The sequence below is a fragment of the Danio rerio genome, chromosome 10 (assembly GCF_049306965.1).
Source record: "Danio rerio strain Tuebingen ecotype United States chromosome 10, GRCz12tu, whole genome shotgun sequence".
Lineage (NCBI taxonomy): Eukaryota > Metazoa > Chordata > Actinopteri > Cypriniformes > Danionidae > Danio > Danio rerio.
Window position 1 is genome coordinate 37,854,305 of NC_133185.1, and position 27,959 is coordinate 37,882,263.

General features: G+C 36.5%; 2 protein-coding genes across 8 annotated transcripts in view; both read right to left on the reverse strand.

Moving 5' to 3' along the window:
* The window catches only part of trim37 (tripartite motif containing 37), a 41,217-nt gene extending 41,001 nt beyond the window's left edge, over positions 1-216 (reverse strand). The window contains exon 1 of the mRNA XM_009305495.5: positions 75-216. The gene's annotated coding sequence lies outside the window, so the exon portion shown is untranslated. The remainder of the gene's footprint in view (positions 1-74) is intronic.
* A 4,077-nt stretch (positions 217-4,293) lies between these two features.
* rabgef1 (RAB guanine nucleotide exchange factor (GEF) 1) lies at positions 4,294-27,893 on the reverse strand. Of its 7 annotated transcripts, none has more exons than XM_009305363.4 (11): positions 27,840-27,893; positions 24,676-24,869; positions 22,245-22,438; positions 17,771-17,905; positions 15,960-15,980; positions 13,782-13,948; positions 11,797-11,878; positions 10,666-10,798; positions 8,757-8,848; positions 8,411-8,667; positions 4,294-6,400 (listed from the first exon to the last, which is right to left on the reverse strand). In XM_009305363.4, the coding sequence occupies exons 2-11, from the start codon at positions 24,852-24,854 to the stop codon at positions 5,999-6,001; spliced, it is 1,662 nt and encodes a 553-aa protein (XP_009303638.1). In that variant the 5' UTR covers positions 24,855-24,869; positions 27,840-27,893; the 3' UTR covers positions 4,294-5,998.
* Between the last annotated feature and the right edge of the window lie 66 nt (positions 27,894-27,959).

The following is a 27,959-nucleotide window of genomic DNA, read 5'->3' on the forward strand; positions in this document are numbered from 1 at the left end:
TTAGCATTTTAGCAAGCTAGCTGGTCCAAACTCACCAAGCAGAAAAATCATCAAATCTATAAACACGCATTTACCTTTTAATGTCACCCTCGAACCAGTCACTGCAGATGTCTGCATCAAACGCTACTGGTTTAGTGTTTTTAAACCGGGTGTTTCAACATCGGACTGCTTGTTTATGGACTAGCAGCAAGCAGCGAATAGCGCCTATATGTCAATGCCAGTCACCATGGGAGACCGTGTCAGTCACCATGGGAGACCGTATCCACCAATCGAATGCATGTTTGGTAGCCGAAAGTATAAGCATTAGCCAATCATAAAGGTGAGTTTAAAGTAGGCGGTGCAGTTTGCGAATTGACACGCCTGCATGAAAGCGCCAATATTAAATATTTAAATCACGAGTGTTTAATTTCGCTTCTTTAACGCTTTTTTTAGTATCTATATTTTTACATTGTAGTTTATATTACATTTAAATAAATGCATAAATAATAATAAAGCACTGTTAGCACTGTCACCTTACAGCAAGAAGGTCGCTGGTTCGAGTCCCGGCTGGGTCAGTTTGCATGTTCTCCACGTGTTGGCGTGGGTTTCCTCCGGGTGCTCCGGTTTCCGCCACAGTCCAAAAACATGCGGTACAGGTGAATTGGGTAAGTTAAATTGTACGTAGTGTATGTGTGTGTGTGTGTGTGTGTGTGAATGAGAGAGTATTGGTGTTTTCCAGTACTGGGTTGCAGCTGGAAGGGAATTTGCTGTGTAATAAAACACATGTAAGTTGGCAGTTCATTTCACTGTGGCGACCCACAATAAATTAACGTGGTGACCCACGATAAATAAATGGACTAAGGAAAAGAAATGAATGATGGAACAAAATTAAGTTGTCCCAAAAAACCTCAAGAATTGTGTTGATTCAGCCTATTGTCAAATAATTAGTTTTAACAAGCAGCAAAAATAAGTTTGAGTGAGTGTAGTCATGCATTTTTGCAATAATAAAAAATCTATTTTTTATTAAAACGACTAAATGTTTTGTGTAACTGTTGTAACATTTTTTTCCATTTTCATAATTAAGGCGTATTTCATACATTCATTTTCTTTTTGGCCTAGTCCCTTTATTAATCCGGGGTCGCCACAGCAGAATGGACCGACAACTTATCCAGCACGTTTACGCAGGAGATGCGCTTCCAGCCGCAACCCATCTCTGGGAAACATCCAGACACACTCATTCACACTCGTAAACTACGGACAATTTAGCCTACCCAATTCACCTGTACCACATGTACCACCTGTAGAACATGCAAACGCCACACAGAAACGCCTAGTAACCTAGCCTAGGCTCGAACCAGCAACCTTCTTGCTGTGAGGCGACATCACAGCACTACCTACTGAGCCACTGGTCTAAGACGTATTTATGCTTATTTAAATTCATCATATTATTTATAATTTATCAATTGAATTGAATTGTGGCTTTAATACAGTTGCAATATCAATCTGGCAAATTCAGAATGCTTATTAAAATATTCATTTATCTTTTTATGGAACTTTATTTTCCATTTTTAAGTTCAAGATAGACTATTATCATTTATAAATTAATCATTTATTTTATTTTTTATGTGGTTAGTAAATTTAGTAGTTGCATAAAAAAGCACAGCTGTGTAAAAAAACATATGCTGGATGAAGTTGGCGGTTCATACCACTGTCGCGACTCCTGATGAATAAAGGAACTAAGCCGAAGTAAAATGAATGAATGAATATGAGGGGTTTTCATACAGTGGTCCAAGAAATTGTTTGAAGGAAAAGCATTACAGGGCGGCGCAGCGGTTAACACTGTCGCATCACAGCAAGAAGGTCGCTGGTTCAAGCCACGGCTGGGTCAGTTGGCATTTCTGTGTGGAGTTTGAATGTTTTCTCCGTGTTGGTGTGGGTTTTATTCCAGGTGCTCCGGTTTCCAAACACATGCGCTATAGGTGAATTAAATAGGCTAAATTGGCCATAGTGTATGTCACATATCACATTTAATTAAATCAACAAACACACACCATTTTGATTTGAACAAATCAAAATAAATCTAATAATTGAGTTAATTATAAAAAAGTACACAAAATGTATGATTAATACAGCTCACATATATATTAATATTGAAATATAGTAATATTCTTAAAATATATTAATTGAAGGAAACAAATACCAATGAGATTAAAATGACTAATAATAAGTACATTTTTTAAATTATTAATTAAATTATAATTGTAATTTAGAGTATAAATTGGGTCTTTATACAAGAAACCATATATATATATATATATATATATATATATATATATATATATATATATATATATATATATATATATATATGCCTTTGACATTTTCGGATTGGAAGATTTAATATAAGGTTATGCGCATAAATACAGCACTTTTATCACCAACCACGATTACTTCCATCAATAATCACTGATACATCAACAATCATACGTCTAAAATAGCCTAACAAACATCAAAGTCACACATTACCTGAATAATGTAGAGCCAAATGTAGAGTATGCACAGTAAATCAAGATCTCCAATGGAGTGTGTAAGTCTCCTGAGAAACATTGACCTATATTCTATACTGGGAGCCTCTGGAGGCCTGCAGGTGCAGCCGAACCATCGTACGAGACTCAGGTTTGGTGGGGCTGCAAATCTGTTATGGATCTGATGCTTCATCAAATGAGCCATTTTCAAAGTCCCTGATGAGCATCTGTGCAAATTAAACAGTTACATTCAGGCTATACCCAATCCGACTCAATTCTACTCATTTTAAAAAGATATTGAAGTTATCCGACTGACAGATCTGCATTTTTCCATATATCCTCACCTTTCGTACACTGTGGAGCAATTCGCGAGCACTTGATTTCATTTTCAGAAATAATATAATCTTCATTGTTCCAAACATTAGTTGCGATTTACAAAACAACCAAGACGCTTCCTCCAAAACCTGTTCTTTTGTTTGTAAGTTTAAAACATGGTGACTTTCATACACTGAGTAAATTAAGTCTACCATCAGATGTCAGCATTGTGCTTTCCTGATATATTTTGGTGTTACAGAGCAATTTACACTCAATGGCCACTTTATAAGGTACACCTTACGAGTACCAGGTTGGACCCCCTTTTGCCTTCAGAACTGCCTTAATCCTTTGTGGCATAGATTCAACAAGCTACTGGAAATATCCTCAGAGATTTTGGTCCATGATAGCATCACGCAGTTGCTGCAGATTTGTTGGCTGCACATCCATGATGCGAATCTCCCGTTCCACCACACCCCAAAAGTGCTCTATTGGATTGAGCTCTGGCGACTGTGGAGGCCATTTGAGTACAGTGAACTCATGTTCAAGAAACCAATCTGAGATGATTCATGCTTTATAATATGGTGTGTTATCCTGCTGAAATTAGCCATCAGAAGATGGGTACACTGTGGTCATTAAGGGATGGACATGGTCAGCAACAACACTCAGGTTGACACAATGCTCAACTAGTACTAATGGGCCCAAAGGTTATCAAGAAAATATCCCCCACACCATTACACCACCACCCACAGCCTGAACAGTTGATACAAGACAGGAGGGAACCATGCTAAGTTGTTGGTGTTAAATTCTGTCGCTACCATTCAAATGCCGCACTAGAAATCGAGACTTGTCAGACCAGACAGTGTTTTCCAATCTTCATTGTCCAATTTTGGTGAGCCTCTGCAAACTGTAGCCTCAGTTTCCTGTTCTCAGCTAACAGGAGCGGCACCCGGTGTGGTCTTCTGCTGCTGTAGCCCATCCGTCTCAAGGTTGGACATGGTGACATGTCAGAGATGCTCTTCTGTATACCTCTGTTGTAAAGAGTGGTCATTTGACTTAATGTTGCCTTTCTATCAGCTCAAACCAGTCAGGCCATTCTCCTCTGATCTCTGGCATCAACAAGGCATTTGTGCCCACAGAAGAGCCGCTCACTGGATAATTTCTCTTTATCTGACCATTCTCTGTAAACACTAGAGATGGCTGTGCCTAACATCCCAGTCGATCAGCAGTTTCTGAAATACTCAGACCAGCCAATCAACCATGCCAACTTCAAAGTCACTTAAATTCACTTTCTTCCCCATTCTGATGCTTGATTTGAACTGCAGCAGATCATCATGACCATGTCTACATGCCTAAATGCATTGAGTTGCTGCCATGTGATTGCCTGATTAGAAATTTGCATTAAGAAGCAGTTGGACAGATGTACCTAACAAAGTGGTCAGTAAGTGCATCCTATAATAATGCACAGAGAGCAAAATGACACACCTCAATTTTTATTTACATTATAAATAATGCAGTTCAGTTAAAATATCACACACAGACATCAATCATTATCATTACTGTGAGTGAAAGCCATTATTTTCCACATGAATATAGTGTTTTGCCAAGTACCTGTTACAATTACAGCTGGGACAGTATTCAAAATAAGCTGAATCACATTTTGAGTTTGTTTTATGCAACGCTAAAAACATCAAAAGCAAAACAAAGTCATTTGCATCTTCAGGAAGAAGGACTATGTACAACAAAATCACTAGATGAATTCAACCGAGCAAATCCACCTACATTTTCATCCGCAAATAAAGAAATGTCTTTGTAAATATAGTGTTTGTTGCTAAAACTTCTGCATTCCCCCAATCATGTAAGTGTTTCTCAACCATGTTCCTGGAGGACCACCAGCACATTTTCCATGTCTCCTTCACCAAACACACCTGATTCAGATCATCAGCAGAGACTGAAAGACCTGTACTGGATGTGACAAAGGAGACATCCAAAACATGCAGTGTTGGTGGTCCTTCAGGAACGTGGTTGAGAAACACTGAATTAGGGGACCAAGTGTTTAAGAATGAGCGTACCGAGACTTTTAATTCCCTTAAAAGCACAAAAATTGGATGATGTTTAAATTTAAATTTTTTAAGTACACAGTAGAAGCAGCAAAACATTTTACACATACATATACAAACACTCATTTACCCAAACATCCCACACAACAAGGCATGGAAGGTGAAACACCCTACAGTGAACAGGACTAATGTGCATTAGAGATGCTGATATGTGGTGTTATGATCACATAAATAAAACTGTAATCATATTTAAAGATAGTTCAACCCAATTTGCTGTGTGTTCACTCCCCCTCAGGCTGTAAAAGATGCTACCTTTTTATTTATTAGATCAGATTTCAAATATTTTTTATCTGAAACTATGATGATTAAAAAAGAAAATGCAAGTCTACAGCTTTGAGAGTCAAACAAATAAATAAAATATACAGGCAAAAGAACTGCAGATTCTGACAATACACTAAGCCACAGGTGTCAAACTCAGATCCTGGAGGGCGGCAGCTCTGCAGTTTACTTCCAACCCTGCTTCAATACACTTACATGTGGGTTTCAAATATGCCTGAAGGACTCAATTAGTTTGATCAGATGTGTTTAATTAGGATTGAAACTAAACTGTGCAGAACGGTGGCCCTCCAGGAACTGGCTTTGACACCTGTTCAATTGCATTATTACTTTTAGTGTCTGTATTTGTTTTGTTTTGACTCTCAAAGTGCAAATCACCATTGCTTTGCATTTTCTGAATCCACAAATACCCCAGTTTCACCAAACAAATCTTTAATTTTCAACTTCTGTACATCTTAAATGGCCTGAGAATTACTAAATGAACAGCGACATCTCAATTTGGTGAGAACTATCCATTCAAGAGGACGTATTAGCAGCTATCTTGAAGATTTAAAATGGTAGATCAAATCAAAGTTAGACTAGAAATATTTTATAGCTTCCCGAACTCTCGCCCTTTTTTGATCAGCTGCACAAATGTGACAAGGATACATTTGCATAAAATACATAACAGCCGACTGTATAAGCATTAAAATAAAGCAGATGGAATGGTAAGTGCGGAGATTTTGTTTCGAGAGCAGCCGTTGCGTTTTGAAACATGCTTTTCTCGTCTCAGAACATGATGCTATGCTAACCTGCAAAGACTTGTGGCTGAAGTGGAGGTGGCAGCCTGTCGTTCTCCACGTTTTCGGCATCGATCGCTGATGCGCGTGGTTTGATGTCCAGCGGGTATCGCTCCAGGATCTCCTGCACCTCGCGGGCCACGCTCTCCTGCCATTCGGTCAGCTCCGCCTCCAGGCTCTGCGCCCCCTCGATGACCTGCTGCTGTCTTTTCTCCAGGCTGGACAGGACACTGAGGTTGTGTTGGATCTGAGTGAGCACTGGATTTACACGAGAGCCACTTTGGGGCCAGCCTGCCGGATCGTCTTGCCTTCGAGGAGAAGCCTGGCCTGACATGTAGCGCTCAAAATCCTCAGGGCTGAGATTTAATGACTGGGCGTCCAGCTTCTCTATGAAGGCAACGGCACAGCACTGTAGGGAAATAAATGATGAGAAAACTGATACATCCGAGAAAAAAAAAAAAAGACTAAATTAAAATATACTTAAAAGCCTTTTACAAAAAGCACAATAACTTTAAATATAAATATAACAATAAATCTAGATGTGCACACACACTGACAAAAAAAACAATCTGTTTATTTTAAGGTAATAGTTTTTCATTCTGCATTGCTCCCTTGTAACCAGCAGTGTGCTATTAACGCATCTGACCAGTGAATCCAGCTTGTGTAATCCATCTCTAACACACACTGTTTTTCCCAGCAATTTAAAAAAAGAAAACACAAAGACGCCTAAAACGAACACTGGACACCTGAGATTGTTTTACTTTATACTTGCCAGGCTGGCTTGCATAAATTCTGTGTATGTTTTATTAATATTTCCTATACTTTAACTAATTGTTTCCAAGATAGTAATCATTTTTAAATAATCTTTGAAAATTGGGCTTAACATCAAGCAGTGAGCTTTTCCACAAGGTCATCTGTGGCTTTAAAATTCATGAGCCCTTTATATTTCAATGGATTCTGATAGTGACCCCAATGATGTTGCTTGCCCATATCTTAATTGTTCTAGATGTGGTGTGAATTCGGCAGTTGTTTTGTATTCATGAATGATTTTTAGAATGTGTTTATTGTCATCTTTTTATTTATTATGCTTAGTCTAAATGAAATGCCATGGGTCAAACAAATAAATTAATCCAGAAGACAAGACTAGACTAAACGTGGGAACGTTTATTCTCAGCTGATGTCTGGCTAGTCATTTTGCACATTTCAGATGTAATTTTTGGTGGTCTCACAATTTTAATTTTGACAGCAAATCCCATTATGGGATTGAATGAATTGAACAAATTTAAATAGCATTTAAATAGCAAATTCATTATAGCATTACAGCATACAGTACTCGGCTTTCATTATTAATATTTAAACATATTTAAGCTTTTTTGTATTTCCAAGAGCTGCTGAGTTCAGTTTGTTACTCCTGTTTTGCCTATAATAATAGCCATTTGGATACTGGATATGTTATATATTTTTTTAAGATTTTAAAAACGTCTATACTTTCATGCAAAAAAAATCTACATTTTATTAAATATTAAATTATATTACATTAATAATACCAAATTTCATTAAAATTTTTTTTGAAATGTCAATATTAATTCCATCATTACAAAACTTTTATTTATTTATTTATTTTTTAAATAGGAAATTTCCTTAATATCCAAATTTTCCTCTCAGGGCATCCCAAATTCATAACCGCCTCTCTAATGTTTCCTACAGTAGGTAGCATTAGCTCTTTTCTCACAGCATCTGAAATGTCCGACCCCCCCTGCTCTGATTGGTCAGATGGTTTGTTATGGGTCATCCATTTACAGTATATGTCTGAAACCAAACATTCACTATGTATGTGAGGCGAGCATGTCTGAATTTATAGACAACTCATATTATTTGTAAGTTGAAAATATTTTTTTTTTCTTAAAAGTAAAGAAAAAATAATTGTTTGCACTTTTAATATAGTTGAAATCTAAAAATGTACTTTCTGTTTGTTGTCAGTTAAAATCTCAGATTACGACTGTCTGAGGGCACGGCTAACATACTTAACCACAGCAACTCCAACAGTCAATTTTGACAATAAACAGAAATGGTGAGGAGGAGGAGTCTGTTAGGCTGCAATAACTCTCCTCAAACACTTTTCTCGACCTTTCTGAATGAAATGCTTACTTTACTACATCCAATCAGCTCGCAGCAGAAAAAACAAGCCACACCCACTGTTTTCTCATTTTATCTTTTGTTTCTCTATGAACTGTCACAATACGAAAAAAAAAACGGTCGCAGCTTCCGGCTCATGTGGACTTTTAAGAGTCTTTGACAAACTACTAAATCATATGAACATATAAGAACCGAATAACTTGCAAAACAACAACAGAGTCACTCTATTATTAGTTTGTTTAAACATAATTGTTTGGCGACCCTTAATTGTGTGTGTACCCACCAGGTTGGTGAAGTAATATCCATCCTCTCCTGTCATGAGTCTTGAGGGGTTGCAGAAGCGTGTGATGTACTGGATGTTAGACTGCAGTCGGGGCGGGTTTGCCTTCAGTACGATATAGATGAGGGTGGGCAGGAAGTCATCTGCAGAAGCTGGCTCGTTCTTAGTGACCCTGATGGCATTAAAGATATGCTTGCTGCAACTGGTGATGCACGCCAGTTTATCCCGGGGCACACGCTTGGAGTCCATCTCAATGATATCTGTGGCATGACAAATCCATAATCAAACAATACTGTATTTGACACCAGCAACTAAGAGAGAAAAATAGCATGATGCTCGGCTGACTCACCGGTGATGGCTTTGACTACACTATCAGAGACTTCTGGAATCTCCTCTTCCACAGGAACGCATAACATCTGAATGGTTACCCAGTGTAAGGCTCTGGAAAAACCATCCATCCATTACCAAGCGAGTTAATCAAGACTGCAGATTTTTTTAAAGCGTAAATGCCTCATATTCTCTTGAGGAGTATGTTTTTTATTAAGAAAAAAGGAGGTTAGCAGTGTTATCATGTAAAACTTAGTATTGTGACCTTGGTAACAGAAATAAATTGGACATATATAGTATAAAAACACTAAAACCAAAACCCTAATAAATAAAGCTAAATAGAAATATGAAAATAATTAGATTCTGATCGGATTTTTGTTTTCAGAAAAAATTTGGATTTTTAAAAAATAATAATAAATAAAAAATGGAAAATAAATGAGAAAATATTAAAAGCTATTAGGTGACACAGTGGCTCAGGGTTAAGCACTGTCGCCTCACAGCAAGTAAGGTCACTGGTTCGAGTCTGTGTCCATTGGCATTTCTGTGTGGAGTTTGTATGTTCTCCCCGTGTTCTCCCCGGGTGCTTCAGTTTCCCCCCCAGTCAAAGACATGCGCTGTAGGTGAATTGATTAAACTAAATTGGCTGTTGTGTATGAGTGTGCATGTGAGACTGTATGGGTGTTTCCCAGTACTGGGTTGCAACTGGAAGGACATCCACTGTGTAAAATATATGCTGTATAAATTAGCGGTTCATTCTGCTGTGGCGACCCCTGTTGAATAAAGAGACTAAGCCGAAGGAAAATTAATGAATGAATAAAAGCCATTATAGAAAAATAGAAAACATTACTTTAAATTTTAATAAACAATATAATTCATTCATTCATTTTTGGCTGAGTCCCTTTATTAATCTGGGATTGCCACAGTGGAATGAACCGCCAACTTATCTAGCAAACGATTTATGCACTGGATGTCCTTCCAGCTGCAACCCATCACTGGGAAACACCCATACACACTCACTCACACACATACACTACGGACAATTTAGCCTACCCAATTCCCTATAGCGCATGTCTTTGGACTGTGGGCGAAACCGGAGCACCCGGAGGAAACCCACGCGAACAGGGGAAGAACATGCAAACTCCACACAGACAAGCCGATTGATCCAGCCAAGGCTTGAACCAGCGACCTTCTTGCTATGAGGCGCTTGTGTTACCCACTGCGTCACCGTGACGCCCTAAGCAATACAATATATAGAATAAATTAAAAGTTTTTAAAAGTAGAAATTAAAAAAAGAGAAGAAAATTTTAGAATTGTGACCTTGGAAACTGAAAAAAATTGGACATATATAGTATAAAACACTAAAATAAAAAAAAATAAAAAAAGATAAATAGAAATATGAAAATATTTAGACTAAACAAAAAATGGAAAAAAAATTGTAAAATATTAAAAGCTATTGTAGATAAATAGAAAAAGCCATTATAAAATGTTATTAACAATGCAATAATTTGTTAACTAAAATAAAGCTTTTAAAATAATTGCCTGAATGAAAATAATTAGAGCTAAAATGCAAAAATCACAAATAAAAACAGCAAATTAAAACAAAAATAGCTTAAACTAACTCAAAGCAAACAAAAAAGACAAAAAGTTTAAAAAGTGCAAAGAAAAACTGAACTAAAATGAAAGTAAATACTGAAAATATTATGTAAACTGAAAATAAAAATATTAAGAATAAATTGACTAATGAAAATGAACTGGAGCTAAAAAAATAACTAAAAGCAAATATAAAAAAATAAATAAAACAAAATAACTTTAATGAACTGAAAGTAAACAAAAAAGACAATACAAAATTGCAAAACTGCAAGGGAAAACTGAACTAAAATGAAAGCAAAAAGTGAAAATAGGATAATAAACATTAAATAACATTGGCTGACCTAATCCTGTGCTGCGTGGCCAGGTCTTTTTTCTCATCATCTGAGGTTTCTGGACAGAAGACGCTCTTGTAGAGTCGAGTCATGATGTATTTTTCCACTTGATCCATCACCCTGTCCACTTTCTCAGAGGAGCCTGAAGAAAAAACAACATATTAAGGTTTACAAATGTACAGTATTTCTGATTAACAACTTCAAACCATAAGTAGCATTAAAGTTCGAAGAATTTAAATGTGCATTTAAATGGTCTGGAATCTGTGTTACTTTTTACAGTTTGTTACATAACTTTGCCACATCACCAAGATGAACAATGATTTTCTTTTAGATGCTAAACAGACATGGTAGCTGCGTGTAAAGGGTCAGGGTTAATAGTGTTAACTAAAACTATTTCACATTTAAATAAAGAGGAACTTTAATTCAATATACAAATGAATCAATGAAAAATGTTTTTAAATTATTCATATGTATAAATAGAATAATATTTAAAAACTTTATTCTGACTAAAAATCAATGATTTGCCTATTCATTGGCCAATTGTTACTTATACATTTCACATTTGCAAACATTTTAAAAAGCTTATTTCAAGATCATTCATTCATTTTCTTTTTGGCTTGGTCCCTTTATTAATCAGGGGTCGACACAGCGGAATGAACCGCCAACTTATCCAGCATATGATCTTAGCAGCAGATGCCCTTCCAGCTGCAACCCAACACTGGGAGTTTGTTCAAGTTTACTGGATAATTTCAAATAATTGGCAATGCAAAAACTAATGTTGCATCCAACAAAAATGCACCACATTTGATGGTTGACTGGAATGTCAGGCATTTTAAATATAGTCATGTGCCTGTTTGCTAACATTTATTACACATAAAACAGTACATACAATTATGCATACACACATGCATACAAAACAATTAATAATGAAGATTTTCAATTTGTAGATACACCCATTTCACAAATAACATTGCCTCCCCCAATACCAGCCCCACCTACATGCAAACAAACACATTTTTAACCAATTACAGCAAATCATCCAAATCAGACACTCAAACGGACTCAAACCAGTGAATTTCTTTATTGACAATTGATTGAGTGATTCATCACTGCAGGGTTTCTCAGAAGCTTGAACCCTACCTTTAAAATGATTCAAGAGTCGGTCAGACATGCCCTGATAGAAGTCTTGCACACATTCAGACAGTTCTTCAGCGCTGAGATCCTGCTGAGAGAAAATACAAAATATAATGTTTACTAAAATGATTAAAGAGCCAAATGCAGTGTGTAACACTGAGCACCATGTTTAAAACGATTGATTCTTTAGGGAAATAGCTGCTCGGAGTCGAATAAATGAATCAAGTTGGGTTCAGAAGTGAACGCGTCAATGTTGATACGGTACATCACCAAATATGTAGTGCCAGATCCGGTAAAACATGAATGCGCCTTTCCCATCAGACACTAACGGAGCGCAGGGGTCATAGGACTGATCGTGACGGGAAGATGACGATTACTGACAGATAGAGATTCGGCTGTAGGGAATAAAAGGTTAAAGTTCATTTTCACAACAATCCCACAGTATAGCCAATCGTGTGCTTGCAACGCCAGATTCGTCAACCGTTTATGTTTGTTTGTTTATTGTTTGTATACTTTATTGTCCCTTAAGGGGAAATTTTCTGTAGACTCACACAGCACTTCAGCAGGTTTTGACACAATAACAACTTAAAAAATAAGCCAACATGCAAAAGAATTACATATACTATCGTTCAGTGTTCAATAGTCTGATTGACACTGGAATAAAAGAGTTCTTAAGCCTGTTCCATTTCCAGCGGAAAGTTCTGTATCTTCTTCCAGAAGGTAAAAGATCGTAAAATGGGAAGAGTCCATGCGATGGGTTACTTAAAATTCTTGTCGCTTCATTCAGAGTGCATTGCTCGAAGAGTGTTTGTATACTAGTAAAAGTTTCAGATCCTATTAGTTTTATAGCAGTTCTGATAATATTAAAAAAATTTGATTTCAGATTTACAGAAAGATTGCCATACCTGGTAACACTTTTAAATAGAGCTTGATAAAATAAGTACATGATTTTCTTATCAACACCATAAAACCATAACCTTCGTAGAAAATACAGTCTTTGGTGAAGCTTTTTACAGATCCAGTTTACGTGAGTGTCCCATGTTAGGGACCTGTCTGTGTGAATAGTGTGAATGTGAATGTGTCTATGTGTTTACTATTAAAGGAAAGAGCAGCAAAGACTATTATATAAGGGACTTTGTCAGACTTTGGCAGGGACTTTGTCAGTAACTTTAAGTTCGTATGGACCATTATCTTCTTCCTCCGGATCGTAACATGCAAGTGTGATTAAAATTGTAGCCTCATTTTGTGCAGTTTGCAAAATATATATCTAATAGTGTGTTGTAAGCTGTAATCGCTCCACGCGATTTGTGATCACTTATCTATTACAGATCAGTGGTTATAATGTAGCTCTTAGGTTAAATCTTTATTGCGCTATTTCATCCAAAACCCTGTTAAAAACGTGACGCGTACTTCTCCCTTCACAGATTTGAATGCGTTTCTGAACTCGCAATCCTCTGCTGTTTGTCTTTGCTTTGGCCACCATCAGCTGTTCCTAAAGCACATGGCAAGGTCAATTTTCAAAATAGTAAAATTTTTGCCACTGTGTGGATTAATAGTGAATGTGTGTCATGTTATTACTTGGAATTAGGTTTAAGAGAAGAGTACATGCTGGTGTTTAACCACATTGCTTTATTGCATTGCTGCATTGTGCTCTCACATGCTCTGTGCTTCTTCATAACCGTGGTGAGCATTTCTCGCTGTCTCGCCCAATCACAAAAGACTGGGCAATTGGACCAATCAGCACAGATTAGCCTCACGCAAAATAGGGGTTTGGGAACAAATGAATCGATAAACAAATCATACGGGAGTCATTGGGATAATTAGGTCAAAATAAATGCATATTACAAAACAATGAAAGTGTCATCGTGTCAAGCATATCAGACTGTTGTTGGTGACCCGCAAAACCAAAATATGATCTTATATAATGCATAATAGGGGCACTTTAATAACATCAAAACATTATGTAAACTTTATGTAAGCCTGATCCTCACCTTTTTATTCCCCATGCTGTCAATAAATGCACGACTGTGTTTGTGGATCTCTCTGCCAGGCTTATGCAAGGTCTTGAGGAACTCCACAAAGTCTCGTGACACGCGATCGGTCTCGATGCTGGACTGACGGGTGATGGACGGACTGGGCGTTTTTGCCTCATGGCTCTCTGAGGAATACAAATATGCACACAGTATGTTTACAAAACTAATTTAATAAACTAGTTGGATGTTAAAGAAACACTCCACCTTTTTTAGAAATATGTTTAATAAATCCAGTCGGCTGATGTCCGAGTATGGAAAGAGCACTTTTAGCTTAGCTTAGAATAAATGACTGAATCGGATTAGACTAGGGGTGTCAAACTCATTTTAGCTCAGAGGCCACATGGAGGAAAATCTATTCCCAAGTGAGCCGGACTCATCATGGTATATATATATAATTTAAAAACAACAACTTCACATTGTTTTCTTTGTTTTAAAACGATAAACATAAAACATGAGACGCTCAGAACAACACAATCTCACGGCAATTCGTTACTTTTTGATTTAGCGGCTAATTCATATTAATTCGCAAGATCTCATTCGTACAATTTAGTACGATCTGCTTATCCACCGATGATGATTTGATTTAGGGGTGTGGTTGGGTGCGATGCCTCCTTTTTTTATATCGTACGATTTCGCATGACTGAACTCGAACTAATTAGGTACTAAACTGACCAAACGTGAAATAGTTATGTTTTCTCATGAGAACACCTCAGTGTGGCATAGCAGGCCATAGATGTGATCTTTCTCTCTAAGAGGGCTCTCAAACTGATGCTAATTTAGGTTTCTGAATTGGATGAAATTAACAGTTTGCAATCGCGCCATTTAGTGGACACAACTGGAACAGCAGTTTTTTTTTATGGAAAAATTGCATCTCATTTTTATCCTTTACAGAATCATCTCGCAGGCCAGATTAAACTCGTTTGCGGGCCGGATCCATACGTTTGACACCCTTGGATTAGACCATTAGCATCTTGTTCAAATATTAAAAAAAGAATATTTTTAAAATTTTCCTATTTAAAGCGCGAGTCTCCTGGGGTTAGATCGTGTACTAAATGTACCTGTAGTTACATCGTGTACTAAGACAGATGGAACATCAAAAGTTGCTATTTACTTGGCTGATATGCCTAGCAATTATACTCTCATTCTGGCGTAACAATTAAGAAACTTTGCTACCATACCATGGCTCCAGCAAGTGCAATGATATAATGAAGTGCATGAAAGGAATTAAGAGAAGAGAATACTCATACAGATTAGTCAAACTTTAAATAGGAAAACAATCAAGTCTAATCCAATTCAAAAAATTGGATTCTTCAAAAATGATAAAACTTAACTTTAACTCTAGTGGGGTTGTAAAATTATCTTATTTTCCAAAAACATGGAGTGTTCATTTAAAGAGATAGTTCACGCAAAAATTAAAATTATATTATTTCATCTCCCTTTACTTGATCCAAACTGATTTGAGTTTCTTTCTTCTATTGAACACAAAAGCAGATATTTTGAAGAATGCTGGAGGCTGGCGCTTTTATAAAATGACACTAATCTTTTGATTTGTTTACTTTTGTGTTCAACAGAAAAAAACAAACCTTTTTGGGTGAACTATATCTTGAATATAGATTGAATGCAAATGGAAGTTAGCGTTCTTCACAGAATATCATGTGAAATTAAGTCCTTTCCCATCATTCTCACTACAACTGAAGTCCAATGAGTAGTCAATGTTTCTCAAGAATCAACAAAATCGCTTGGACAGAATAACTCATGACATTCTGCACAGAGTAAAGAACAATTCCATCAACTAAACAACATAAAAAGTCACAGCATAAGTCCAAATCAATTTGTAGCCAGTTCAGAAGTAGGCCATTACACTGAAATATTGATCTGTCACCATGCTAACACCTTTGACATCATATCAGAGTCAAAGAATGAAATAGAGAAGCTGAATGAATTGAGTAACTGCATGCTTTGGCTAACACTACACAGATGCAGTTACACCTGTTTTTCTAAACGCCCCTTTGACTGTAATGAGGCGTTCCAAGAGTTTCAGCCTGAATGCAATAATGCATGCAGCTCACATACAACACTGGTTTGTTTTCTGTGATTTGTGCTGATGGGCTACAGTGATGTGGCACTAATACCCACCTCTCAGCCTCGATACCAGAGCTGCCACCAGATTGACAAGAAAAGAGGAGGACGCATGACAATGAGACAGTGAACATGGAAAAAAAATTGGTAGGGTGATCAATCAGGTATTTTTTGATGCCCACACACATACACATACTGTACATTATTGTATATGCGGTTTACAAGGATTCTCCATATGCGTAATGCATTATATACTTTAAGAACCGCTTACTATTTGCTTACTACTTAATAACCCAACCCTCACAGGAAACCTGTGGCAAAATTTAAATGACTAATACCCCATTAAGTATGATTTTTTATAAGGAACACCACTTTTAAAACTCCCCTAGAGTTAAACGGTAGAGTTTTACCATTTTTCACCTTCCCCTTGTCTGACAGAAGTACTTTTAGCTTAGCATAAATCATTGTATTAGATTAGACCCTTAGCATTAACTTCAATAAGCGCATAAGAATATAAATCAATTTCTTATTTAAAGCCTGACTCTTCTGTAGCTGTGTACTAAGACCAACAGATAATAACAGTTGATAGGAACTAATTTGCTGCTGTATCATGGCACTGTTACCTAGTTAGGGACTATTTTCAGGTGCTATATAATATCATGATTACGGAATAAGAGTATAGCTCCAAGCCATATTGGCCTAGAAAATAGCATCTTTTCATTGTCCGTCTATCTCACGTGATGTAAGAAGATTGAAACTTTGGGAAAGTTTTTTAACTTAAACTCTTTTTTTTTTTTTTTTTTAAATGTGATGCTAATGGTCTAATTCGATTCAATGATTTATGCTAAGCTAAGCTAAAAGTGCTCCTGCCAGTCCCGGAGATTGGCTGAATGGATTTAAAACATAATGTGTAATGTGTATTTATATTATATTATATATTGTATTTTATTATATTATTGTGTATGGCCATACACCCAAAGCACTTCACATTCATGAGGGGGGTCTCTCCACACCACCACAAGTGTGTAGCATCCACTTAGATGATCCAACGGCAGCCACAGGACAACGGCGCCAGTGCGCTCACCACACACCAGCTATTGGTGAAGTGGAGCAACAATGATACAGCCAATTCAGTGGATGGGGATGATTAGGAGGTCATGATGGGTAAGGGCCGATGGAGAGAATATGGCCCGGACACCCGGTTACACCCATACTCTTTTACAACAAGTGCCATAGGATTTTTAATGACCACAGAGAGTCAGGACCTCGGTTTAACATCTCATACGAAAGACTGACAGCATAGCACCCCCTTCACTATACTAGGGCATTAGGGCCCACACAGACCACAGTTTGAGCACCCCCTGCTGGCCTCACTAACACCACCTCCAACAGCAACCTTGTTTTCCCATGTGGTCTCCCATCCAGGTACTGACCAGGCTCAGCCCTGCTTAAATTTAGTGAGTACCTGGTCTTGGGCAGCAGAGTGATAAGGCTGGTAAAAAAAAAGTGAAGTGTTCCTTTAAGGACACTTGTATGTCCTTGTAAACCATCTTAAAATTGCAATACCCAAGTTATAACCATGCCACTATACCATTTTACATCCTTGTAAACCACATAAACCAGAACACACACACACACACACACACACATCTAACATAAACAAGTGATTAAACCAATACACACACTACAGTATGGAATCAGGGTAGTACGTCACAAAGAACATGAAATGTTTGTTGCGCTCTGTGAGATACCCTTTAACCTGTTCAACACAAAACATAGGGGTCGACCGCAGAAAGGACAAACACTGCAAACTCCACCCACTCTCCCTTTTCATAACCCCAGATTTTCCTCCAGGCTCAGTCGGTTACCTTCAGTGGGGGAGCTCATTTCCCAGGGTTGGGTAAAAATGCCCTTCAGATCCCTCAGGAGGTTTTCTCCATGGCTCTCTCTCCTGCCTGGCAACTTCTCCTCTTTCTCTTTCTCTCTTTCTTTTTCGGGGGGGACTAAAACACCCAGGGTGGGCAAGGGAAACGGGCGAAAGGGAGGGGTGAAATGATGAAAAATGTGGTGGTGGTGGCAGAGGCGGGATGAATAGTGAAACAAAGAGTGGGAGAGTAGGGGCGGAGATCAGATAGAATATAACGAGAGATGAAGAAAACAAAACTGAGAGGTGAAGGGTGGATCACTTGTTCAAATAAAACCATCAGATAGACAAATGATGAAATGATATGATCGCAAATGAATAAATAAATGCATCAAAGCAAGGGAGGATTAAATACACTACCATTTAAAAAGTCTAGTGGGCAGTAAACAAATTAAATAAATGCAATTATTTTGGATCGATTACAAAAATATGATTAGGATCTTATGATTTCCATAATGGAGCAAATGCGGACGGAATTGAGAAATAAAGTCACAATAACAGGATTATCCCTGGGAAGTCATGGTATTTGGAATAATAGGGTAAATGCAGAGCTAGTGTTTCTTCCCATAATGATAAACTTCCGGTGAACGACTAATGTAACGTTTTTCCATTTTATACGGTTCCTTTTACAGCATTGATGTCGTAATGTAATAAAATATAATCAGTTAAATAGATTTTGCCATTCATTTAGTTGTTCAAGTGTAAAACCAGATGAAAAGTCGTTTACATGTACGCGGCTGTCAGGATGTGCAGGCTAGCGAAGAAGCTCCATTGAATGTACTGGGGTAACATAAATGCTCATATTTTAAAGACCTGACGGGGAAAAATGTAATTTAATGCAGTGCTTCTTGTACATTCTGATACCCCTTTATATCACTCAGGCAGTGGAGATGGCTAATTTTTTAAGAAAGAAAGAAAACAGACCTTAAACGCGCCGATTTTGTAATGGCATACAGTTCACCGGAAGTGCGTGACCCAGGTTACTGACAAACTAAAAGTACTTCTGCATATATTTAGATCAATAAATCAAGATTAGCAGTGCACACAATATCAAATCGTCATGTTGACTACTGTTTGTGAATATAAAACTGTAAACAGCATTGACATTTGCATAAATGTTTGTTAAAACAATGACAAAAGGAAAGCTTTCTATATTCTTTGTTCATAGTATTCCAGTTTTAATTTATTGTCTTTCCAAACAATCGCAGCTATAATGAGCGTAAAACAGCATAAAAATAGGAATGTAATGATTCACCATGAGTCAGTTAAAAACCGACTCAAATATGTGGCAATTCAAAACAGTTGAAATGTTGAATAAATCGTGATACATTTTGACCAGTGGGGGGGTGCTGTGTTTACAGGCGAATCAGCGGCGAGCAAGAAGTGGGGCAGCAGAGTAAAATGAAAGCAGTGAAGTGCGCCAGACAAAACAACAAACTGTGTGCAAATACTGCAAAAAGATGTTTACTTACACTAACAGCAGTGTTGGAGAGTAACTAGTTACACGTAACGGCGTTACGCAATTTAATTAAAAAATAAATATAACAGTAATTTGTTATATTTACTGGGAAAATATGTAATTTAATTACAGTTACTAATGAAAATGTTAAAGATTACAAATGGGGTTGCATCTGAAAAATTTTCTTTACAAGTAATGACGCTACTAGCTTAACTACATCTCTCAGTAGTTTGGCGGTAGCATCGCTACGTTAAAAATCAAATAGCTTTTTAGTAGCAAAGCTATTTTATTAGTCAAGTAGCGCAGTAGCGTCAACGCAAGCTACATTTACCAATCGCGGATCAATAAGTGATGGCACCGATATTCACAGAGGTGTGAGGCCGGTGTCTAGCCGATGAAAGTAAATCCATACGGTGGTGAAAATTATGATTTCTTCTTCTACCTGTTTTTCAGTAATCGACAACAAACTTTCTGGTGCGTTACTGCCACCTCTCGCTCTGGTTGGTGACGTCGCCAAACAATTAGGCTTACAAAAGAAATTTACTTGATGGAAAGATGACTGAGGGAGAGGTATATATATATATATATATATAGTTTACTGTAGTAAAGGCTAAAGTATACTATGGTAATTATTATTAGTTCATGATAGTTATTTATGATACTACATTATGTTGTGTAATTTATATTAATTAATATTTTGTTTTTAAAATAGCACAAAAAAAGTGCAGCATTTATGAAAAAAATGAAAGGGCTCTTCACCTTAAATTTGTTTCAAATAATTTTGTTAAAAAATTGTGACTGAATCCTGAATCATGAGATTAGTGTTGTGAATCATATCAAATCGTGATATCCCTAATCAAAAAATATTAGTAAAAACCCTGCTGACTTTAAACTTTTGAATGGTAGTGTATGTTTGACATTTCAATAATAAAGCCTTTCCATAATTACCATCATTCATGTCTAATAAATTAAGATTAAACCAGTATAAATTTGCATTCCAAGACAGTCTGCGCAGTCTTTGTGACTAATCTGTCATCATCAGAAGTGGATGTTCACACACACGGATGGTCTGATTAACACAATGCATGCACAAGGTGAATGTTCAAACAGAACGAGTCCACTTTGTGGTACTGCATCTGTGTAAAACATGCAAAATTAGGGCTGCACAATATTGGAAAAAACTGACATTGTGATATTTTATTGTTCAGCGATATTGAGTATGATTTTAACATTAAATAAACAGCTTGATTTGAAATAAAAAATTTGAATTTCAGGGCAATTTTGGATGATAACAGCATGATGTCACAGTGAAGCACATCTACATAAAATTGAATAAACCAAATCACACGCAATAATAAATACATTAGCCCCTTTCACACAGTGATACCGGTAAATATCTGGAAAATTTCCGGAAAGACTTTACCGGTATATTGAAAAAAGCGCTGTTCACACAGGCGAGGACGTTACGGAAATTTTCCGGAAAAGAGCATTCACACATCCATTCCAAAATACCGGTAAATTCTGACATCATTCACCACAAATGAGCTTTAAACGGCTGCGCTTGTATTTGTAAACATTTGACTAAATTACAAACTCTGTGGATGATCAATATTGTGAACAACTTTCGCAGGATCACTTTCGCATGTCGAGATGTTCATTATATGTGCGAGTGCAGGCGCTCACAGGCTGTATCACAGGCACACGCAAAGCTTGAAGGTAAACAAACAACGGCTTATCATAAGCATCTCATCGATGAATATTTACACAGGTGGCATTAAGAAGAACATATAAACGTGATCTGACTAACTTCTAGCAGCTAAATGTATCTGGAAAAATATTCAAAGGCTTTTATCCTCACAAACCGCGCGGACGTAAATGCGTCTGACTGTTGTGATTGGCTAAAGCAGACGTCTCACATCAGCACGTTCTAGACGTGCACGCGCTTATTACGGGAATCTTCCTTCTGAATTCACACAGCGCAGCATTCCGGCAAATTGCCGGTAATGTTACAACTTCTCTTTCCGGAAAATAGCCAGAACGAATTTACCGGTATTTTCAAAAAGGACCTGTTCACACATACAACCTTTCCGGAAAATTGCCGGCAATTTTCCGGAAAGGTCTGTATGTGTGAAAGGGGCTAGTAAAGCAAAGTTACAAATTAAATAAATGCTTTCTGATTTTCTAACAGTATTCGGGAACACAAACTAAATATTTAAATGTAAATTAAATAACACTGTTTAATCTTCATTGCAGATATACTGCACATAAATACAATTAATGTTTCTTGAAGTTACTAAACTTTTAACTTCCTGTGCCTGAGTGCTTTAAACTGGCTTGAAATGCATAAATGGTCACAGGCTTTAAAACACATGCAAATTGTACAATTTTTGGGTAACTTTATGTTTAAGCTTTGCAATTACTCCACAATCATGTGTGCTTTTAACGCCTACTCAACTATAATCCTGATTGAACATTGTAGATCCTGCAATGTGACTAATGTGGATGTGCACAAGGCAATATCAATGCTGAAATGATATATTGTGCAGCCCTATGCGAATTGGAGCAGACCAGGAAAATAAAGTATACCTTAAGGCTTTATCACAGAGATGTCTCCAAATGACATGATAAAATCAAACTGGAACTGTGTATGATCATGAGGGAAGTCATTTGCATATGAAAACAAGCCTGATTTCCAGAAAAAGTATGCAAAATTATGTAGGATTTTCTCTTTTGGGCTCTACGGGAAAAGTGGTGATTTGGGGAAAATCTACAGCACTGATGTCTATAAAGCTGCACTCTGTTTTTACTTGTCCAGCCTATGATAATATTCATGAAGCAAGTCTAAACATAAAATAATTTAGGCAAGAGAATTAAAGGACACATTCACTCTGCTGCTGGTCTCCTGCAGCAAAACAACCCAAATCACACTGACAACACTCCAATCTCACCCTACTCATACCTTTTTTGGGGGCTGTACGTGAGGAGGGGCTGAAGAACTTCTTTACAGTGGTGACCTTTCGGGTTTTCTCGTTGGTTTTCTTCTCCTCGAATTTGGAGAAGGTGGCAAGAGAGTGCTGGGAGTGGGACTGCGGAGGCTGGGTCTGTGAGGAACTATGACTGCTGACATAAGCGGCCTCCTCTTCTCGCTGCAGCCTGCGACAGGAAGCACATCTCCACATAAACTTCTGCTTTATGAGGGATTCATTTACTTTATAGTTTACTTACTAGTTTTATTTTTTGGTTGATAGTTAACACAAAAATAAACTTGTAATGTTGGGGAATTCATTGCGTTTTGATGAATTTCTGATTAATGTATTACTCTCATTTTATGCTTATTTGAGTGATTTTAGTATTATTATTATTGTTATTATTATTATTATTATCTATTGTATTATTACCCGTACCTGTGGCATTATTATCAGGTATGTGTGCTTTTGTAAATAAAAAAGTCATTCTGTGTAAATGCAGTCATCAGAGATGAGAAGATAAATTAGAAGAGCAGCATTAATGTCACAATAAGGGTAGATTTTTAGATGCAAGGCCATAAGGACACCTGCGTTCTGTTTGGTAATCCATAATAAGGCACACCTGCACATGCAACCACACTTATTTGTAATGAAATCTGAAAAAATATGAGTACCCATAAACTTCAGCTGAACTTACAGTTGACAGCTCAGTAGACAGTGAGCAAGATATATTGTTGAGCATTGTTTTTTGGCTGAGTCATCATAGGAAGGAAAGAACTTAACTGGATATGGGTAAGACCCCTGAAAGACCCTGAGATTCTCAGCCAAATGGGTAAATGGGTTATTATTGGAGTGATTGCAAAGTTTATATAGTCCATCAGAAGTATCATACCCAAATATTAATAATTACTTGCCTAGATACTTTCAGTCTCATCTTATTTTATTAGTACAAAGTGGAAATAAAGTGCTTAGTGCATGTAAAAGTCAAAACACAAAAGATGCTCCTTTTCTCATTTGTATTATTTGTAAGGTAAAGTTGCCTAAAAGTTTATAGTTTTTTAAGGTCTGAGACTGTATTACCAGTGAACAAGATATATTGTTGAGCATTGTTTTTTGGCTGAGTCATCACAGGAAGGAAAGAACTTAACTGGATATGGGTAAGACCCCTGAAAGACCCTGAGATTCTATTGATGGTGGGAACCTGAGAGATTTAAGATCCCATTAGCGGAGAAGCTGATAGAGGTGTGCAATATGTAAATTTGGGTGGAGTATTAAGACACAGAAATGTAATTAAACTGTGTGCAAGCCTATGTTCAGCAGAAAATCGAACGACCTGTCTCTGTTGTTACTGATGCTTTAACAATAAACTGCTTTGCCTAAAGACTTCGGAGATCTCAGATTTTCTCATTTTTTGAAAAGTTTAACTTAGAGACTTAGAATATTTTGCAGACCAGAATCCTTATTCCACAACAGTAACCATTGACTTTCATATTAGGAATCTCTAAAATTACATTTTAAGGAGTGATACCATCTTTAGCTTTTCATAAAGTGCTTTTTTTCCAGTTAACATGGATGAAAACATACTAAAATACATGTTTAAGTTTTATTGTTGCGCTTTATCAATATGCACCTGTAGACTTAAACTACAATACATATTTTCAAATTCTGTTTTCTTACAATTGTTTTCTTTCTTCCTTCATGGAGTCTTCAAATTGGACTTCAGCTGAACTTACAAACACCAGACTTTACAGTTCTGTTCACATATAAATTCTGACCCATACTATACATACAGACTTATTCTAGTTGGGAGTATTTGTAAACATTTTTTGACTTTAATGTATCCAAAAAAAATAAAAGTAGAATCTTAAAACCGACTTCATCCGAATTTTCAAAAAAATCTGCAAAATATGAACGTAAACTAGTGTATATTTAAAGAAGTATTGCCTCATCTGTTTATTTAAAGAACATTTTCGAGAACTTACAAGAACATATTTACAATCCTTAATTAAATCAAACAACTGGAAAAGTATAGTGATACCTACTAGTTCATTTTTACTCTCTTTACCTGTGGTGCCTTCTTACTGTATGAACTACCAAAACCGCTACAGTTTAATTTGATCTTCATGAGCATTAAAAGGATAGTCACCATTTCCCCACCCTTCACTTGTCACAAGTTTCACTAAAACAGAAACAATTCTGAAAAATGTTGGAGGTCTGTAACCACTGACCTCCATAAAATAGCTTTTTCCTACTATTGAAGTCAATGGTTACAGATTTCTAACATTTTTCAAAATATCTTCTTTTGTTTTCAAAAGAAAAAGAAGCAGGATAAAGGTTTGAAACTACTTGAAGGTGTGTTATTGATGAGTAAATAATAGTTTTTGTGTGAACTATCCCTTTAAATAAGCCACGAGAATGACTCACTTCTCTGCCAGAGCCCAGTCATCCTGGATCTGCCTCTGCCGAGCTTTCTGATATTCGTCCCTCCAGCACTTGGAGCACAGGCCCTGCCAGGCAGCATTGCCGTAATAACCACAGCCTTTCTTACACAGCAGTTCTGATTGGTCCACATGGATCCCCCGTCTCTCCGAGCGCTGACTCATTGTATCCCTTTGTGTCTAGGTAAAGACAATAAGAGTAATAATGAGCATGCATGATACTGTTATTGTGCACACTTCAATTTAAAGGGAATAATTATTCATTATTTAAACTCAGAATGCCTTTTAAGAATATTCAATTTAGTTACAAAAGGTCCATATATCATCTGTATGTGCTCGCCATGAGATTCTACAGTGCAAAGTAGTCCACAGAGTTTACTGGTTTAAGTGTAAACTGAGTTGCATGTTCCCAGCTATTGATCCAAACTGTGACATATGTCAGGCTGAACCTGCAAATCTAGTTCACGTTTTGGACCTTGTTTCCTTTTTGGAAGTCTGTTTTTGATTCATTTTCAGAAATGACATCTGTTCAAATGTATCCTTTTCCGATGGCCTGTTTGGAGTTCTACTCCCTTACTGTGAGTTACCCGTTTATTTTTCTAAATTAGCAGCTTTTCTGTCATTATTGGCTAGGTGGTGTGTTTTGTAGCAGTGGAGGTCTCCTCAACCCCCATACCATACTCAATAGATTAAAGATGCCTTATTTTTGTTAAATTAGAAAAAAATAAATATAGTCAAGGTCCAGTGATCAAGTTTTCTAACATTTATTTGCCATTCATGGAGCATGTCAAATCTCTGAAACTTGAAGCAGGTACTGTCGAATGAATGGTTGAAAATCTTGCTCTTTTAGTCTGTACTTTCCAGATGAGTACTAGTCCTGATGTAGCACAAGCATAAAACTCTTCCAGACATAAAACCGCAAGTTTAAAGAATGTGCCACCCCCCTAGCATATTCAGTTTAATCCCCTTTTCTCTTGCTCTTTTAATTTTTTTTCTTTTTTCTTTTATTATCATTATTAATTTTACCTAATACACCATGCTGCCAATCTCAACTTTCGGTACTGACTTTTGTATGTTTAATTTGTTAAATGAATGCACATCATATATTGTTTATGCACATCATATACTGTTTGTTGCACAATATTAGGCTTATAGTGTGGTTCATTTTTATTCTTTTAATCAATTTTATACTGATAAATTTATATATATATTTTTTTCTCTGTTACTTTTGTTTGTTAACTGTCAATAAAAAAATAAATACATAAATAAATAAAAAAATTATTTAAAAAAGAATATTCAATTTAGGGTTGCACAATGTATCTTTTCAGCACTGATATCCCAATTTATGTATCCACAATAGTAACATCACAAGATCTGTAATGTCCAGTCAGGGTTATATTTGACCAGAAGCAAGTAACAGTTGAGAATACATGTTATTATTGGAGTGATTGCAAAGTTTATATAGTCCATCAGAAGTATCATATCCAAATATTAATAATTACTTGCCTAGATACTTTCAGTCCCATCTTATTTTATTAGTACAAAGTGGAAATAAAGTGCTTAGTGCATGCAAAACTCAAAACACAAAAGATACTTCTTTTCTCATTTGTATTATTTGTAAGGTAAAGTTGCCTAAAAGTGTATAGTTTTTTAAGGTCTGAGACTGTATGACCATTTCAAATGAGATTAAAATATTCAGTCACAAAAAAATGTGTTTAACTTTAAGAAAGATGAATTGAGCTTATGTACAATTAAGACAATAGTGTCGTTTTCATTTGCTTATTCATTTTCTGCACCTGAACACTGCTAGTCTCCCAGACAACAATTGTGTTTCATGTGTATCATTGCTCTACTGTTTTTATCAATTATTGTGATTGATTTATTATATTTTATGCAGATACACTTCCCTACAAAGTCATCCTGATAAACATCTAATTTTTTTTTCTCAAATGGAGCTATTCATTTCATTCGGTGAAATTAACTTAATATCACAGGAAAACAAAACACTGTCAGTTTTCCCAATATCGTGCAACCCTAATTCAAATTGTGGTATTTACTGCGATGTTCATCAATGCGCCCAAATGCTGAAGACTGAACAGGTCATTATTTCCAAACGCAAATATATTCACTTTAATCTGGCCTATGACATGCCTGAGATTGATTGAAAATGTTCTGATTCCAATTGTTAGTTCATAAATGTAGCTATTACTCACTGATAATGACACTTAATGCATTAACTAGTATTTAACAATGAGTCCCTTTTGAAAAGTCTAACCTGTTATACTTTATAATCTCTTTGGCGACTGAATTTGACACAGTTGTTTATTCTGGAAGGTTATGTACAATGAAGCTATTGCGAACACTGGCATTGTGAACTAAACATGCATGAAGCAAGTCAACAGGAGTTACATTACACAATTTGCTCTGCAGACAATACTTGCAGAGCAACCACAGATATCAACATTGCTGCCAACGAGATGAGTCATTTAAAGAGCATGACAAATGAAAATGAAAGTAATGAGATATTCATACTACCATATTAAAACTAAGATTGATATTTCAGAGGTAAATGGGAGGGAAATAAATAGTTTTACTGATTATTTAATATTAAGCTAAAGTCAATAATTTCTTAAATAAATTAGTAACTTGATTAATAAATCTGATGTCAATCAACCAATTGCGTAGAACAAACCAAAAAGAAAATGAAACAATTAAACATCTATTATAGTTTAAATGAATAAATACTTTAAGGACAAACTTTGATTAGCTAAAGTTAACTTAGATGACACTAAACTCAGCGTAATATTGGATTGACTTATATTGATTTAAGAATTGTATGTCTTATTTGACATTTAAATCCAGTAAATTGAGGTAACTTAATTATTTGTCTGGTTATTTTAACATGCGGGCAGAAACTAATCTTATAAGGCATATTTTATCTACCGAAAATAACAAAATGTCATTCAACCCGCCGCAGGCAGTCAACACATCAAGCTAGCAAAACAGCTACGTGGCTAAAAACAAACGCAACTCTTGGTTGGCAGTATATGGCATAACTCTGCAACTTTCCGTTTATAAATAGGCAAAACAACATATTTAAGAGATGAATGGCAAAATACAGTGTTTAATCTTAATACAGAGGACGTGTACCTCGTCAGCGGTCTCTTCTCCGGGTCACAACGACGTCATATCCAGGCGACTGGTGAGGGAGGGACACTGGCTGGGCTGATCTCGAAATGTCAACATTCACGAAAACGTAACCATAAAACA

Excerpts from the sequence above, each read along its gene's own strand:
- rabgef1 (XM_009305362.4), bottom strand. The coding sequence starts at position 24,854 with ATGAGTCAGCGCTCGGAGAGACGGGGGATCCATGTGGACCAATCAGAA. Across the intron at positions 11,882-13,781 it reads ACAGCATGGGGAATAAAAAG|CAGGATCTCAGCGCTGAAGA; the intron begins GTGAGGATCAGG and ends ATTTTCTCTCAG. Across the intron at positions 8,849-10,665 it reads GCCACGCAGCACAGGATTAG|AGCCTTACACTGGGTAACCA; the intron begins GTCAGCCAATGT and ends TGGTTTTTCCAG.